Source organism: Ovis aries, chromosome 2 (assembly GCF_016772045.2).
Source record: "Ovis aries strain OAR_USU_Benz2616 breed Rambouillet chromosome 2, ARS-UI_Ramb_v3.0, whole genome shotgun sequence".
NCBI classification, from domain to species: Eukaryota; Metazoa; Chordata; class Mammalia; order Artiodactyla; family Bovidae; genus Ovis; species Ovis aries.
In genome coordinates, this window is record NC_056055.1 from 179,008,488 (window position 1) to 179,025,367 (window position 16,880).

Here is a 16,880-nt window from a genome sequence, read left to right on the forward strand (position 1 = left end):
TTTAGAAGCTAAACAAGTTGTAAAATTACATAAACTAGGACATTTCCCCTTAAATTTCTTAAAAATGGGTGAAAATACTGTCCTCTATGATAATCTCAAATATTATTATATAGTGGTCTATATCTGGTATATCTAGACTAGATGATTTTGTTCTTTGGGGGTATTATTTAAATCCAGGGCAGTAGAACATTGTGTATGTGTGTTCAGTTGCTTGGTCGTGTCCTACCATTTGCCACCCCATGGACTGTAGCCCCCCCCCAGGTTTTCCAGGACTGTAGCCCCCCAGGACTGTAGCCCCCCAGGCTCCCCTAGGACTGTAGCCCCCCAGGCTCCTCTGTCCTTGGAATTTTTCAGACAAGAATACTGGAGTGGGTTGCCATTTCCTACTCCAAGTAGAACATTAGTAAATGTATTTGGCTGCTGTTCCTCCCATTCCCCCAGTTAAAAAATTATTTTGCTAGATTGTTTTAAATTTAATAGAAATGATTAAATGTTACCATGTATCCATATAGTTGATATATTATCTGTAGTTACATTCATGTTTGGGGGAAGAACACACTTGTTTTGATTATGTCTTGGCTTTTGTATTACGTTTATTATATCCTTCTTTCGGTGTTTGTTTTGAGAGTAGATTATTGCTGAATATGCTCAACCTAGGGAATTTTACTTTGACCAGGAATGGAGTATTGATTTACCTGGTGAACTTGTTAAATGGAAGTTTCTTATGGTAATGTGGTTTCTGCTTCAAGTTTCTTACTGTTATTCTTGGGAAATGGTATTTACACACATAAAAATAACATAGGCTTGTATATATATGTTCATCGAGTGATTGAGAGAAGTTTAATTGAAGGAAAGGATGACTCTTAATTAAAATGATCAGGAAAGGCTTCATGGAAGACTCCTAAGCTGTGACCTGAGGTCTTTGAGAGGGTGCAGTGAGAGCACAGATAATATGTGAGGGGGAATGTGCAAGTCATGTAGGGGAAAATGAGTAATAGGTACAGTGGGCTTTGAGTTGGGTTCATGGAAGTGATGGGAGACACTTTTAAAGTTGAATTGAGGGTTATTTTGGAGAATCTTAATACTTAGCCGAAGGAGTCAGAGTCATAATTTTTTATCTACAAGGTACTTTACGAACTATTTACAGTGGATCATTTTATAGACGCAGAAACAAGTTCTTAATCTTGTGGATCATAGAGCCTCATTTGAAGATTTCTGTTAGGCAGTGACTTTTTAGGGAGATTATCCTCCTTTGTCAGGGTCATAGAACTGGAAGAAAGTCATTCTGTTCTGTTAGGGTATTGTTGTGTATAATTGCTTGAACAGCTTTGGGAATAAAATGGAAGAGACTGGATGAAAGAATAATTAGTATTTATTTTTCCACTGTGTCCGTAAGACAGTAGTGTCTTTTAGGGTTTTATAGCCTCAGGCAGCTTTAGACTAACTTGTTTTAACCAAGTCTTTGTTTTGATAAGGTTAAAGTAGTTCTTTTTTTCCTCTGAATGGGGTGGGACAAGATATACCGTTGGCCCTCTTCCTTTCAGTGTCATGGTAGCCTCTACTTTATCCTGCTTCCTAGGTGGTGCAGTGGTAAAGAATCTGCCTGCCAATGCAGGAAGTATAAGAGAGGTGGTTCGATTCCATGGGTCGGGAGTATCCCCTGGAGTAGGAAATGGCAACCCTCTCCAGTATTCTTGCTTGCGAAATTCCATGGACAGAGGAGCCTGCCAGGCTACCATCTGTGGGGTCACAAAATTACTGAGCGACTGAGCACACACACATACCCTCTTACTTCAAGTAGGTTACTGTTAGTTTTAGTGAGTTCAGTGGGAACAGATTATTCATATTAGTTGATGGTGGTTTTGTGCGTTTGAATAATTCTTACTTTTTTGTACCCAAACCAGAGGGTGTGAGCAAGTGGTTCAATCATGCTGACCTCCATCTATTACAGGAGTTCTATTCTACCACAATTGAAGGTTTTACATTAAGAAGAGACTGATTTAGAAGTATAAAAAATGTGGGCATTAGCCCTCTGCGACAACCCACACTCTTGTCTGTGGAGTATGTTTTTCCCAAGGCCAGTCTTGCCTTTGAGATGGCTCACACTCTGTCTGAAGTATGTTTCGCTCTAAATAAATCGACTTCTTACCTTTAAAGAAAAAAAGGCAGTGAAAGCATTGAAAAAATAGATATAAGCACTAATCTGAAAAATCTTCTACAGACTAACTTTTATTTATGAATACAGGGATAATTTGTATCATAGTGATAAGCTGAAGAATTGATGCTTTTGAACTGTGGTGTGGAAGAAGACTTGAGAGTCCCTTGGACTGCAAGGAGATCCAACCAGTCCATCCTATAGGAAATCAGTCCTAGGTGTTCATTGGAAAGACTGATGTTGAAGCTGAAACTCCAATACTTAGGCCACCTGATGCGAAGAGCTGATTCATTTGAAAAGACACTGATGCTGGGAGGGATTGCGGGCAGGAGGAAAAGGGGACGACAGAGGATGAGATGGTTGGCTGGCATCATTGACTCAATGGACATGACATGGGTTTGGGTAGACTCTGGGAGTTGGTAATGGACAGGGAGGCCTGACATGCTGCAGTTCATGGGGTCACAAAGAGTCAGACACGACTGAGCAACTGAACTGATAAGTATTTAAAAGTTCAGATATCTGCATGGCCTTTATCTGATTATTGGGGAATGGAAATTTTGGAGAGAATGCACGAAAAGAGTAATTAGAGTTGACATGTATTAAGTAAGTGTGTCCTTTATGACAGGTGCTGTGCTTAATGGTTTACCTTGTTCTCCTATTAAATACCCTGAACAGTCATGAGTTAGTGCACTTTATTTTATAAATGAAGGAATTAAGACTTAGAAATTATTAGTAAATGATACTTGTACTCACAAGGGCAGAGGTAATTGACTATGTGGGAGGTTGTGAAAGTTTTCATATAAAAGCAATGGTATATAACCTGGAACAGTGTTGATAGTGGCTCTTTGACATGGCATGAGTTGGTCTTTTGGGAAATTGTTAGTATTTTTATGGTTTGGTAGTGTGGTGTGGTGTCAGGGCTGCTAGAAGAGGTTGTCAGGAACCAAATATTAAAGGGGGTCTTTTGTATGTCCTGCAAAGAAGTTTTATTTATTTTTATAACATATACAGTATGGAATCTTTGTAGAGATTTGGTCAGTGGAGCAGTATCACATTGTGAACAGTTTATGTTTTCCCCTTATTTTTAATGTTTTAGTCTGTTTAGCACTTTCAGATCTTGAACTTAGTTTGGGGGCTAAAATGTACCCCAAAGAGAGATCTTCCCATCATATTAAAAATATTTCTGCTGAAACTATTAAAATCCAAGAATATCACAGTAATTTACCTACTGTTTAGCATTGTTTGAATATGGAGTCAAACTCTCTGTGGAGTGTGTTTCTCAGAATATTGTAATGTAAATACTTTCTTTTTAAAGCCTGCTTATAGCCAGAAAGTATCCAGCTGTCTCCTAAGTAGCCCCCAACATGCTGCTTGTGGAAGCTCCGCTTTTCTAGACATCCTTGTTGTTATTTTGTTAATGTAAGATGTTGTTGATTAGTCGCTAAATCGCATCCAAGTCTTTTTGTGACCCTGTGGACTGTAGCTGGCCAGGCTCCTCTGTCCATGGGATTTCCCAAGAATACTGGATTGGTTGCCATTTTCTTCTACAAGGGATCTTCCCGACCCAGGGATCAAACCCATGTCTTCTGCATTGGCTTTACTGCTGAGTCACCAGAAAGCCATTGTAAGACTGTAGGTTGAATCTATTATGGCAAACACTATAAAATTTATACCTTTTTTTTTGAATAGTAATGAATTCAAATGGTATGAAATAATATGTGATAAAAAAAACCTTTTTACCCTTGCCTGTTACTTAGTTCTGTTCTCTAGAGACAACCAAAATTACGAATTTCTTAATCTCTTCCAGAGATATTCTCTGCTTATACAGTGAAATATGTTTTACCTGTACCCTTTACTTTTTCACAAGTGTTCGGTACCTTGATTTTGTTCAGTTAACAAAAGCATTTTGGAGATTGTTCCATATCTGTACATAAAGAGCTTTTTCAATCACTTTTTGAATAGGTACCTAATATTCTGTGGTTTAAACAGCATATGTAATTAGCTTCTCATTTGATGGCCCTTATTTTCACTTTTGCTTTTATACGCAAGATTGTAATGAAACACCTTATTATATGTTATTTTGTACGTTATGAATATCCCTATAGGATCAATTTCTAGAAGTGCAGTTTCTTATGAAAAGCTATGTGTACTCAGTTACTCAATCGTGTCTGACTCTTTGTGACCCCATAGACTCTAGCCCTTCAGGCTCCTCTGTCCATGGGATTTTCCAGGCAAGAATACTGGAGGGGGTTGCCATTTCCTCCTCCAGGGGATCTTCCTGACTCATTCCTTCCTTGGGAGGCAAATTCTTTACCACTGAGCCACCTGGGAAGAAATGGGACAAAGAAAGACCCTAAAGCCCCATAGACTCCTGCTTAGTTTTAATGGTTAATAGCCAAGTAGCCAGTTGCCTAGCTTTATAAAAAGTAAGATTGTAGTTACTAGCTGCCAGCAGATACTGTTTGATAATGTCCAGTGGCATCCAAGCCTGACACATCTCAGAAAACTCAACTTGTTAGCAATGCAAAGACTAGTCTGAAATTACACCCATTGTGTCACCTCGTTATTTCCTTGGATGTCTGAACCATAGTTGCTCTATTTTGACTTTTAATATTTTTCTTATTAGCCAAAGCAGATATCATCTTTAACAATGTTAGTGTTTCTCTGTGTATGAGAGGATGCAGGAATTGGGACTCAAAATCTTCTCCTGAAGATATCCAACTCTCTGAAGGCCTGTTCTGCCAGTTTTTCCAGAGCACAGAGTGCCTGATTCCTGATCTCCACCCTAATCTTTCAGTGATGTTGAGGTCAGCAGCTGCAGTGGCCATGATTTAATCTTTGTAGAGGTAGATGGCAATTGCCAGTTTCCAGTTGGCAGGGTCCCTTCATGTCATAAATTTGACTGTGATCTGAGGCTGCCATTTCGTCCTGTTGTGCTGAGAATGCTCATTCCCAAGTCTGGCAGAGATATTGCTTATAGGCCACTCGGTGTTCTCTTATTGGACTAGGTCGTAAAACAGTATCCAAAATTCTTTGCACCACCTGTATTACTAGCCTTTCGATCCTAGAAAATATTCCCTCTTGTTGCTTCTTCCATATCTAGAGTTACACTGTTAAAATCATTGATCTCATATGGAACTATATATTATTTTATCAGAGGCTTAATCACCCTTTGGTAATATAAGAGATAGCAGTTTTGTAAAACAGTTGAAATACAAATAACAAATAAAAGCTATGGGTACTTATAATTTTGAAACTTCAGTTCAATTCAGTTCAGTCACTCAGTCGTGTCTGACTCTTTGTGACCCCGTGAATCGCTGCACGCCAGGCCTCCCTGTCCATCACCAACTCCCGGAGTTTGCTCAGACTCAGGTCCATTTAGTCAGTGATGCCATCCAGCCATCTCATCCTCTGTCGTCCCCTTTCCTCCTGCCCCCAATCCCTCCCAGCCTCAGAGTCCTTTCCAATGAGTCAACTCTTCGCATGAGGTGGCCAAAGTACTCGAGTTTCAGCTTTAGCATCATTCCTTCCAAAGAAATCCCAGGATGGATCTCCTTCAGAATGGACTGGTTGGATCTCCTTGCAGTCCAAGGGACTCTCCAGAGTCTTCTGCAACACCACAGTTCAAGAGCATCAATTCTTTGGCGCTCAGCCTTCTTCACCGTCCAACTCTCACATCCATACATGACCACTGGAAAAACCAAAGCCTTGACTAGATGGACCTTAGTCGGCAAAGTAATGTCTCTGCTTTTGAATATGTATCTGGGTTGGTCATAACTTTTCTTCCAAGGAGTAAGCATCTTTAATTTCATGGCTACAATCACCATCTGCAGTGATTTTGGAGCCCAAAAAATAAAGTCTGACACTGTTTCCACTGTTTAGCCATCTATTTCCCATGAAGTGATGGGACCAGATGCCATGATCTTCGTTTTCTGAATGTTGATCTTTAAGCCAACTTTTTCACTCTCCTCTTTCACTTTCATCAAGAGGCTTTTTAGTTCCTCTTCACTTTCTGCCATAAGGGTGGTGTCATCTGCTTATCTGAGGTTATTGATATTTCTCCTGGCAATCTTGATTCCAGCTTGTGTTTCTTCCAGCCCAGAGTTTCTCATGATGTACTCTGCATATACGTTAAATAAGCAGGGTGACAATATACAGTCTTGACGTACTCCTTTTCCTATTTGGAACCAGTCTGTTGTTCCATGTCCAGTTCTAACTGTTCCTTCCTGACCTGCATACAGATTCATCAAGAGGCAGGTCAGGTGGTCTGTATTCCCATCTCTTTCAGAATTTTCCACAGTTTATTGTGATCCACACAGTCAAAGGCTTTGGCATAGTCAGTAAAGCAGAAATAGATGTTTTTCTGGAACTCTCTTGCTTTTTCCACGATCCAGTTGATGTTGGCAATTTGATCTCTGGTTCCTCTGCCTTTTCTAAAACCAGCTTGAACATCAGGGAGTTCACGGTTCACGTATTGGCTGAAGCCTGGCTTGGAGAATTTTGAGCATTACTTTACTAGGATGTGAGATGAGTGCAATTGTGCAGCAGTTTGAGCATTCTTTGGCATTGCCTTTCATTGGGATTGGAATGAAAACTGACCTTTTCCAGTCCTGTGGCCACTGCTGAGTTTTCCTAATTTGCTGGCATATTGAGTGAAGCACTTTCACAGCATCCTCTGTCAGGATTTGAAATAGCTCCACTGGAATTCCATCACCTCCACTAGCTTTGTTCATAGTGATGCTTTCTAAGGCCCACTTGACTTCACATTCCAGGATGTCTGGCTCTAGATCACATCATTGTGATTATCTGGGTCTTGAAGATCTTTTTTGTACAGTTCTTCTGTGTATTCTTGCCACCTCTTCTTAATATCTTCTGCTTCTGTTATGTCCATACCACTTCTGTCCTTTATCAAGTCCATCTTTGCATGAAATGTTCCCTTGGTATCTCTAATTTTCTTGAAGAGATCTCTAATCTTTCCCATTCTGTTGTTTTCCTCTATTTCTTTGCGTTGATCGCTGAAGAAGGCTTTCTTATCTCCTTGCTATTCTTTGGAACTCTGCATTCAGATGCTTATATCTTTCCTTTTCTCCTTTGCTTTTTGCTTCTCTTCTTTTCACAGCTATTAGTAAGGCCTTCCCAGAGCCATTTTGCTTTTTTGCATTTCTTTTCCATGGGGATGGTCTTGATCCCTGTCTCCTGTACAGCGTCACGAACCTCATTCCATAGTTAATCAGGCACTCTATCCATCAGATCTAGGCCCTTAAATCTATTTCTCACTTCCACTGTATAATAATAAGGGATTTGATTTAGGTCACACCTGAATGGTCTAGCAGTTTTCCCTACTTTCTTCAATTTAAGTCTGAATTTGGTAATAAGGAGTTCATGATCTGAGCCACAGTCAGCTCCTGGTCTTGTTTTTGTTGACTGTATAGAGTTTCTCCATCTTTAGCTGCAAAGAATATAATCAATCTGATTTTGGTGTTGACCATCTGGTGATGTCCATGTGTAGAGTCTTCTCTTGTGTTGTTGGAACAAGGTGTTTGCTAAGACCAGTGCATTTTCTTGACAAAACTATATTAACCTTTGCCCTGCTTCATTCCGTATTCCAAGGCCAAATTTGCCTGTTACTCCAGGTGTTCTTTGACTTCCTACTTTTGCATTCCAGTCCCCTATAATGAAAAGGACATCTTTTTTAGGTGTTAGTTCTAAAAGGTCTTGTAGGTCTTCATAGAACTGTTCTCTTCAGCTTCTTCAGTGTTACTGGTTGGGGCATAGACTTGGATTACTGTGGTATTGAATGGTTTGCCTTGGAAACGAACAGAGATCATTCTGTCGTTTTTGAGATTGCATCCAAGTACTACATTTCGGACTCTTTTGTTGACCATGATGGCTACTGCATTTCTTCTGAGTGATTCCTGCCCACAGTAGTAGATATAATGGTCATCTGAGTTAAATTCACCCATTCCAGTCCATTTTAGTTCGCTGATTCCTAGAATGTCGATGTTCACTCTTACCATCTCTTGTTTGACCACTTCCAATTTGCCTTGATTCATGGACCTGACATTCCAGTTTTCTATGCAATATTGCTCTTTATAGCATCGGACCTTGCTTCTATCATTAGTCACATCCACAGCTGCCTATTGTTTTTGCTTTGGCTCCATCCCTTCATTCTTCCTGGAGTCATTTCTCCACTGATCTCCAGTAGCATATTGGGCACCTACTGACCGGGGGAGTTCCTCTTTAGTATCCTATCATTTTGAAAAGGCAAAAAGCTTCATACTGTTCATGGGGTTCTCAAGGCAAGAATACTGAAGTGGTTTGCCATAATTGAAGCTATGGGATTTTGTATAATATTCACCCAGAATGGAATCTTACTTTATAACATAGAATTCTAAGAATTAAATTCATAAATTGCAAGATATTAGTGAAATACTTATAAAATTCTTTTTGTTTTGTTTTTCAGGTATACAAAATTAGGATATGCTGGAAATACAGAACCACAGTTTATCATCCCTTCCTGTAAGTATTTCTTTTAAATCATAAGTAAGCTGACTGAATATCTTTTTCTTGATAAAAGTAAAAAAAAATAAGTAAATAATCATTTCAACATTCTGTAAGATTTAGTGCTTTAGAAACATGATTTGCCAAGTTCTAAGTGTGGCCTAATTTCCATATCTCTGACCATTTATTTCAAATCTCTTTTTAGCTCTTCATTTACTAAATCTACCAAATACTTTTTCAAAGACAAAATGAATAAGCTGGGAATCTGCTTTGAGGATATTGCTATTAGTAATGTGTGTGTGTTACTATTAAGTAATGCATTTCTCATCACACAGCTACAAAGACCATCCTTTGGTTTGTGCTCATGATTTTTGCAGGGCTTGTGCTTGTTGACATCCCTAACAAAAGCCCATCTTCAAAATAAGGATGGCATCTTATCTTTAGAGATGCAGACTTCAGCTGTTCTCGAATACTTTATAACCTTACTTAGGTTATTTTTGTTCTGGCTTATGTTTGTTAACTTCACTTTAACTGACTGTCCAGTTTCAATAATTTATCTTTCAGATGTTTTTTAAAAATACTCTCAGACTTGGTTTATTTGTGCTCTTATTTGTTAGCCTGGGCTATGTACCTGGTCCCTGATGGACATATTTTGGACATCTGAATGTTAGATGGTCACCTTTTGCACATTGTATAGTAACATTTCTCAACTACCTGACCTACCGCCAGGTTAAGACTTCAGCATATCAGATGACAAACTTTTTCAGCCATTCCTTGGTGGTGCTAACTTCTAGGTGGTTTAATTTTGGAAGTATCACTAGTATTTGTGTGACTGAATATTTTTGTGTATTCTTACTGATTTATGAAAATGAGAAGGAAACGGAAAGATAAACATACAGAGAATAGTGAAAGCAGCTTAGGATTCAGAGTCTGTGATATTGAGAACAATGTAGAAATTCCTTAGGATTCAGAGTCTGTGATATTGAGAACAATGTAGAAATTCCTAGACTTGCCTGAACTACAGATCTCTGGACTCAGTTGGGCACTCATTGGACATGAACGAGTAGTTTTATTGTTTATGTATGGCAAGAACAAAGTTAAATGTGTGAAGATGTGTCAAAGTTATCTCTAAAGGGGGAGCTATTATATATTTATTTCATTCTCTAGAAACAGACCTGTTTGACTTTTGCACTTCTGATAAACTTTTGATATATTTTTCTAGGGATTGATTATCTGTGAATTTAGGTTATTACCTAAATCTGATGCTTCAATACATGGAATGGCTTTTAGCTGACACTGATGAAATAACTTATTCATAGGAATATAGTGGTGTTAATTTGTAGTACTGTTGTTTTTATCCTCTATTCAAGTATATTTGTTATCTACATGGAGGGACAGATTTGCTTTTTTTCACTTTTGTCCCAGCTTTACATATCAATATATTGATAGTTTAAGATTTTAATGACAAATATTGGCTCTGTTGCTGACTAAAATAGAGTACTTTTGCAAACTGTTACTTGATGTTAGTTATGTTTGAGTTTAGTTTTATTCCACGTGTGTGCTTATATTAGTTTCCCAAGGCCGCCAAGGCAAAGTACCAAAAGCCAGATGGCTTAAAACAACAGAAACTTGTAGTACTGCAAGCAAGAAGTCCAGAATCAAGGTGTTAACAGGGCCATGATCTTGCTGACAGCTCTAGGGGAGAAATCTTAGCTCTTAAAACTTCTGGTGTTTCCTGACAGTCCTTGGCATTCTTTGGCTTCTGTGTGCATCACTCCAGTCACGTAGCCAACCCTATGTGTCTTCACATTGTTTTTCTTCTGCGCATGGATATGCCCCAATTCTATATTTTTATAAGATCACCAGTCATTGGATTGTAGCCCATCCTAATAACCTCATTTTAACTTGAAAGACCCTATTTCCAAATAAGGTCACATTCTGAGGTGGTAAGAATTAGGACCTAAACATATCTTTTTGGGGGCACACAACTCAACTCTTAAAATGCTGATTTTGTAATCTCTTAATTTGTAATTTTTTATAAGGCATTGTATTGTGATTAAAACATTTATTTCAGGAGATTCCTGATGTGTTAACTCAAGATTCTTACAAAATTTGCTTTTGGTTATATTCTTAAGTGCTGTATTAAGTCTTAGTTGGAAGCCCATGTAATTTTGATATTTTAAACTTTTGTTTCTCATCACCATTGTATTCTTTCTCTATTTCATCTTTCTGCCAAAATTTGCAATTTTAGTTTTCATTGTCTTATGAGATGTTGCAGCATGTTAAAAATCCATTTGTGTATGAAAGAAAAGGTTTTTGATTATGGAGTTTTTTTCACCCAACTAGTTTTAATGCTGCAGGTATAGTTTTATAATGAGCAGATATAATCATTGCCACTGATGAACATGGATATTTGGTCTGGAAAACCTGTGGATATGGTTCAAAGTTATTTTCATAATCTTTGTTTCTAGGAAATTTGTAGTGACGCGTCTGGATGTCTATGTGCCTTATGCTAGAGAAGCAGCATTTAGAAGTAGATTGAATTTAGAATTTCCTTCTGTATTGTCTACACACTTTATTAAGGATATAAATGGTTATTAACTGAAAGTGTAACTATTTGAATGGCCCATCAGCTTAAGTGCATGCATGTTTTTGTTTTTTGTTTCTTTTTAATTTTTGGCCACTCCTCATGCAGGATCTGACCAGGGGTTGCACCCATGCAGTAGAAGAGCTGAGTCTTAACCACAGGACCACCAGGAAAGTCCCCATGCAGATGTTTTGAATGAAGAACTGTTTAATTTGAAGGATTCAGACATTTACAACTTAGTTAAGAAATTTATAAGTTTTAGGTCTAGAACTGTATGCTGTTTTTAGAAATTATATAAGGAGATTGCTATGTGTTTTACCTGAATGATTTAAAGTTTCCCTTTGTATACGTGGATTAAAGTTTAACAGGTCCTTATGCCAGTGTTAAAAGTAAGCTAGTTCACAGTAGTGCAAACAGTATATAAAAAAAGTTTTTAAAAAATATCTCCCCATGCAGTTTTCCTACTTTTATTACTGGTTTTCAATTTTTTCTTTCTGATTGTGCATCAAGCCTATGTTGACTTGGTGGAATTACAGTTTTACTCAGATCAAAACAGAGTTTACCTAGTTTTTAAGAACAGGACTGAAACATTCCCATAACAGTACTTCTCTTTTGGGGGCTTTTTATATTTGAGGCCTTGTTTCTGGGTGGAAGTTGAGATTTCATTGTATTAAAGGAATTTTGTCATTTTTTTATTAATGATCTTTTTGCTTTAATTTAGCAGTTTAAATATACTAGATCATGTTCTATGTAATAATACTTCATTATGAAAAAATACAAGTGAAAAATTCATCTCCCTTGAAAAAAATAAAATTTTTTACATGCATAAATAACTTCTATTTTAAAGGTATTGCTATTAAGGAGTCAGCAAAAGTGGGAGATCAAGCTCAAAGGAGGGTGATGAAAGGTGTTGATGACCTAGACTTCTTCATTGGTGATGAAGCAATAGAAAAACCTACATATGCAACAAAGGTATATTTTTATGATTTGTTTAAATATAAATGACATTTTATTTCAAAAAATTAGTTCATTTAGTAATTTTGTCACTCAATTACAGGACTAATACTCAGCCTCTTCACAGTAGAAATTTTTTCTTCCCTTGTGACTTCTTCCAGCCTTGCTTTAACTGCATTACTTTTCCCTCCCCATAAAGAGGAATATTTTAGCTCCTTCGAGTAACTGGTATTTACTTTTTCAGTCTCAGAGTCATCAATGTGATTGACTCTCTCTTGCCTCCACATTATCACACCTAGAAATACTTCCCATCTTTATTCAGATCCACGCTGTTTTTTCTCCTGTTGAAGCCTGTGTCATCTGAAAGGGCACTGTTTTTTATCTTTTTCTTGTTTGTTCCCTACCCTTCATCCTCCTGCTCCTTTTTTATTGAGATATAATTTACATGCTATAAAATAGATAAGGCTTAGTTATACAGTTTAAAAAAAATTTGTAACTGTAATCATAAAAGTTCAGGATAGAGAACAAATCTAGTAACCCAGATACCTTCCTTGTGTCTGCTCTCAGAGTCACTATCCCCACCTGCACCAAAAGGTAGACACTATTAAAACTCATTTTGCCTCATCTGCACATTTCTTCCTTTATACGTCTTTTCTTCACTTCTCATAATTTATTCATTAACAAAAAAACTACCATGTATAAACAACTTTATTTAAAGTGCTGAGATTAAATAAGAAAAATGGATTTCCTGACTTCAAGACTATTGTAATGTGGAAAGAAAGCCCTTGAAGAAGAAATTATAAGTGGTTTGCATTTATACAGATATTTGGCTCTTGGAGCTTATAAACAAGACAGACCTAGAGATAAATATTTGGAAGATATTAGTGACCTTTGGAAGGGATAAGATTCTCTAGGGATAGGCCTATGACAGAGCTTGATCAATGCACCACTGAGATTTGGATGGAGGAGGAAAGCCTACAAAGGATTCTGGAAAGGCATAGTTAGACTGGGTAAACAGGAAAGAACTGTAGGTCACTGATAAACAGTGTGGCATGCTGCTATCAAGTGACCTAGAGCCCCTACGTTACTTGCTGTCTTTAGTTACAAGGATGTTATTTGTAACCTTAATAAGAATAGTTTTAGAAGACTAATGAGCCTGGATTAAAGTATAGGTTGGATTGTGAATGGCCAGCAAAGTAGGCCAGGAAAAATCATTATTCCTGTGAGGTTTGGCTTTGATTGGGAAGGAGAAATAAACAGATAAGTGTGGGCATAAGATAGAAGAGATGTTTAAATGCTTAAATGCTAATGTGAGAGAATTATTAGAAAAAGAGATCAAAGCAACAGGAAAGACAGACTATAATACAGGTCGATGACAAAGCTAGAGGGATGGAATCCAGAGCACAGATTATTTACTTCATACATGGAGGATCTCTTAAATTATAAACAATTGAAAAGGAAAAAAGAAGTAAGTGTGGAATCAGTTTTATAGATTTGGTGAGGAAAGTCAGTTTGGCTTCCTGACTTAGCTCCTGCTTTCCTTGTGAAACACATGATGACATTTTCTTTACTGCTCAGGAAATAGAAGGGAAAAGTGAAGTCTGAGTGATGGGGAGAATATTTAAAATCATCACTGTGGAGAGTAAAAATGAACAGAGTGGGGAAACAACAGCTTGCCAGGTATATTTATGTCCATTTGGGAATAGTAGTTATGAATTCTTAGTTTTATCAGCCAGTTCTATGTGATTTGTATGATCAGCATTCTGGATATAGGTTAAGTTTAGGGTAGGATCATGCCAAGTTGGGTTTTGGTAGATGGAATGATAAAAGGAAATACGAGCAGAGTAAGGGAGCCTGAAGTCTAAACTGTGTGTTGTGAGGAGGGATGGGTTTTGGCTAGAGAAAAAGTATATTAGCCTGTGGACTGCAAGTCTAGAGAGATGTAGTGAGGTGCTGGAGTATGCTAGAAGGATAAGAAGTTGTGATCAGAGAGAGGGTGTACTTGCATTTCAGACATTTAGAGATGATGTTGATACTAAGATCTAGACTGTGGCCAAAATGGAAAAGACACCTTCAGAGGTGGTGAAGTCAGTGATCTGAGAGGCCAGAGTTCCTCTGCATTGATTCGTTCTCTTAATACACTTTCAGGTCTTCCAGATGCAGCAGGCACACTCAAATGACAAAACTTCTTACAGTCCTGCCTTCTTTCCTCCGCATTTTAGTTGTTATTTTATTTTCTTCTTTGTCCTTTTAAAAACAAACTTATTTTGATAAGCTCTTTGTTAAATCCAATTATATCTAGCAGTCTTTATCCTTCTTGATAGGTCTTTCTTTCACAAGATTACTCTGCTGGCTCTCTTCCTAACAGAGGCTGTTCTTGTTGTTACTGTTCATTTTTTTCCCTGTACTGTCACCGGCTCTTCTTCCTTTGCCTACTATTCAAATATCAGTATTTCCCAGGTACTGTCCTTGATTCTCTCTTGATTCTCTCTCATCCACACCTTCATCTGCCGGCACGGCTTAGATCTCTACCCAATTCCTTGACCCATTTCCAGCTGCCTACTGTCACCTACCTATTCTCTGGCTCTTGAGTTTAATATATTCAAAACAAAATTTTTTATATATACTTCACCCTTGCTATTCCAAGATAAGACAAAATACATCTTTGGTTATCTTGATTAATAATAGATTCTTTTCATCCTGATTTCATAGTTAGAAGCCTATTGATATCTTTGAGTTTTTTCTCTTAGCGACAGAAATCTTCAGTCTGGCCTAACATCATTTACAGCACAACTGGGGCTCTTATTCTCTTTTGTTCTTGTAAGATTCAGTTCAGCTTCCCCAATGCTACTGTAATTATCTTCTTAAAAATCAAAGCTATTCTTGTTTACCCTGATAGAAAATTTCTACTGATGTTCTATTTCTTACAGAATAAAACACCAATACAAGGCAAGTAATAGTTTTTGAGAACCTGGTCCTCTTCATCTAGAAGCCATCTACCTATCTACACCCCTTTCCCTAAAGACACAGGTGTTTTTCATTGATAACTGTTGTGTTTGTATATTATGTAGTGTCTGTACATATTTTTTGCTATTCTCTACTTACATTTCCTTCTATCTCCCACTCTGAAAACAAAATTAACAAGGTTGTTCCTTTAAGAAGATATGACCTCCTCAGTCATAGAGAAATAAGAGCCTTCATAATTCCCTCTGAAGGCAAGTTGTTCATCTTGTCCTAGGTATTTTATTTCTTTAAAAGCTAATAGTGTAATGTTTGTATCTGTTATATTTCTTTCATTAGATAGATTATTATGGCAGGATGTTCATGGCCTTAGCATTTGTGCCAATGATTCATAGTAGGTACACAATAATAGATGATCAATAAATCAGTAAATAGCATTTAGAACATTAAAATATGTAAACTCCCAGTAATGTTATAAAATGAATGATGTAATAAGTACATTTTTTTCCTTTCCTAAAGCAAAGTGAGAACTGCTTTTCCTAAAGCAGTTCAGTTGCTTCATCGTGTCTGACTCTGCAACTCCATGGACTGCAGCATGCCACGCCTCCCTGTCCATTACCAACTCCCAGAGTTTATTCAAAACTCATGTCCATTGAGTCAGTGATACCATCCATCTATCTCATTGACTGTCATCCCCTTCTCCTCCCACCTTCAATCTTTCCCAGCATCAGGGTCTTTTCCAATGAGTCAGTGAGGAGTAGAAGTTACTTTTTAAGTGTAATGTTTTAAGAAATATATTAGAAGGCTTTGGTGAAATGTGGTCATTAGAAATGTATAGATAAGAGGTTTAATGATGACTAAATGGCAGTAGGATGTTTTCTTCATTAATGTATTCATCCTTAGGTACTGAGTGTATATTTATTCTATGTGCATGGAAGTATATTTTAAAAAATGTTTCTTTGGTAAAATTTTGGATTATTGCCTAAGCTTTTACTTTGCTTGTTTAAGGAATTCTTCATATATTCAGAATACTAATTTTTGCTTTAGTTTTATGTGTTGTGAAACTTTTATTGCAGAGGTTCACAAACTTTCTTAGTGCCTTCAGTGTCTCAGTAAAAGTTTTGACAGTTTTTTGTCACTTAGAAAGAAATTTCTAACAGTGTTTGTTAACTAGGAACGTAGCTACTTGAAAAAAAATGACACTTCTTTGAAAGGAAAATATTTTTGTTAAATTGTTAATTAGTTCCTATTAGAATGCATGTGCCTGTCAGGTAGGTCACACTTTCTCACACCTTGAATTAGATTTTGTATCACCATCCTCATTCTTAATTTACTTTTTACATTTCTTATTTTATGGATTTTTGGAGGGAGGGATTTAATTTTTATCATAGCAACTGCTGGTAATCCAGTTTTTCAAAGAAGTAATGTTACTGACTGATGTTGAAACTGTATTGTTTTATTAAACTAGTAGGTATGTAGTGTCAAACTGATTCTGAGTATCACCAAATTTCCCTGGAATATTTAAAATATTTGCATTGTATTTTTGAATTTGCTGTAGTTCTGCCAGGTTCAGTTTTGAAACTGAGTCTATATAGATATGTATGACTTGTCCTACAAAATTTTGCTTGCTTGATTTATGACTATTCTTGCTATTTACTTACCGTTTTTTATATATTAGATATGCAACAAATATTTGTGAGAGCTAATAAATTAAAGATTAAG

The 16,880-nt window shown here is 37.1% G+C and overlaps 1 protein-coding gene across 1 annotated transcript in view; it reads left to right on the top strand.

Annotated features, from left to right (window-relative positions):
- The window catches only part of ACTR3 (actin related protein 3), a 53,162-nt gene that overhangs the window by 18,315 nt on the left and 17,967 nt on the right, over positions 1-16,880 (top strand). The window contains exons 2-3 of the mRNA XM_015093450.4: positions 8,619-8,674; positions 12,091-12,215. Of these exons, the coding sequence (XP_014948936.2) occupies positions 8,619-8,674; positions 12,091-12,215 (181 nt within the window). The remainder of the gene's footprint in view (positions 1-8,618; positions 8,675-12,090; positions 12,216-16,880) is intronic.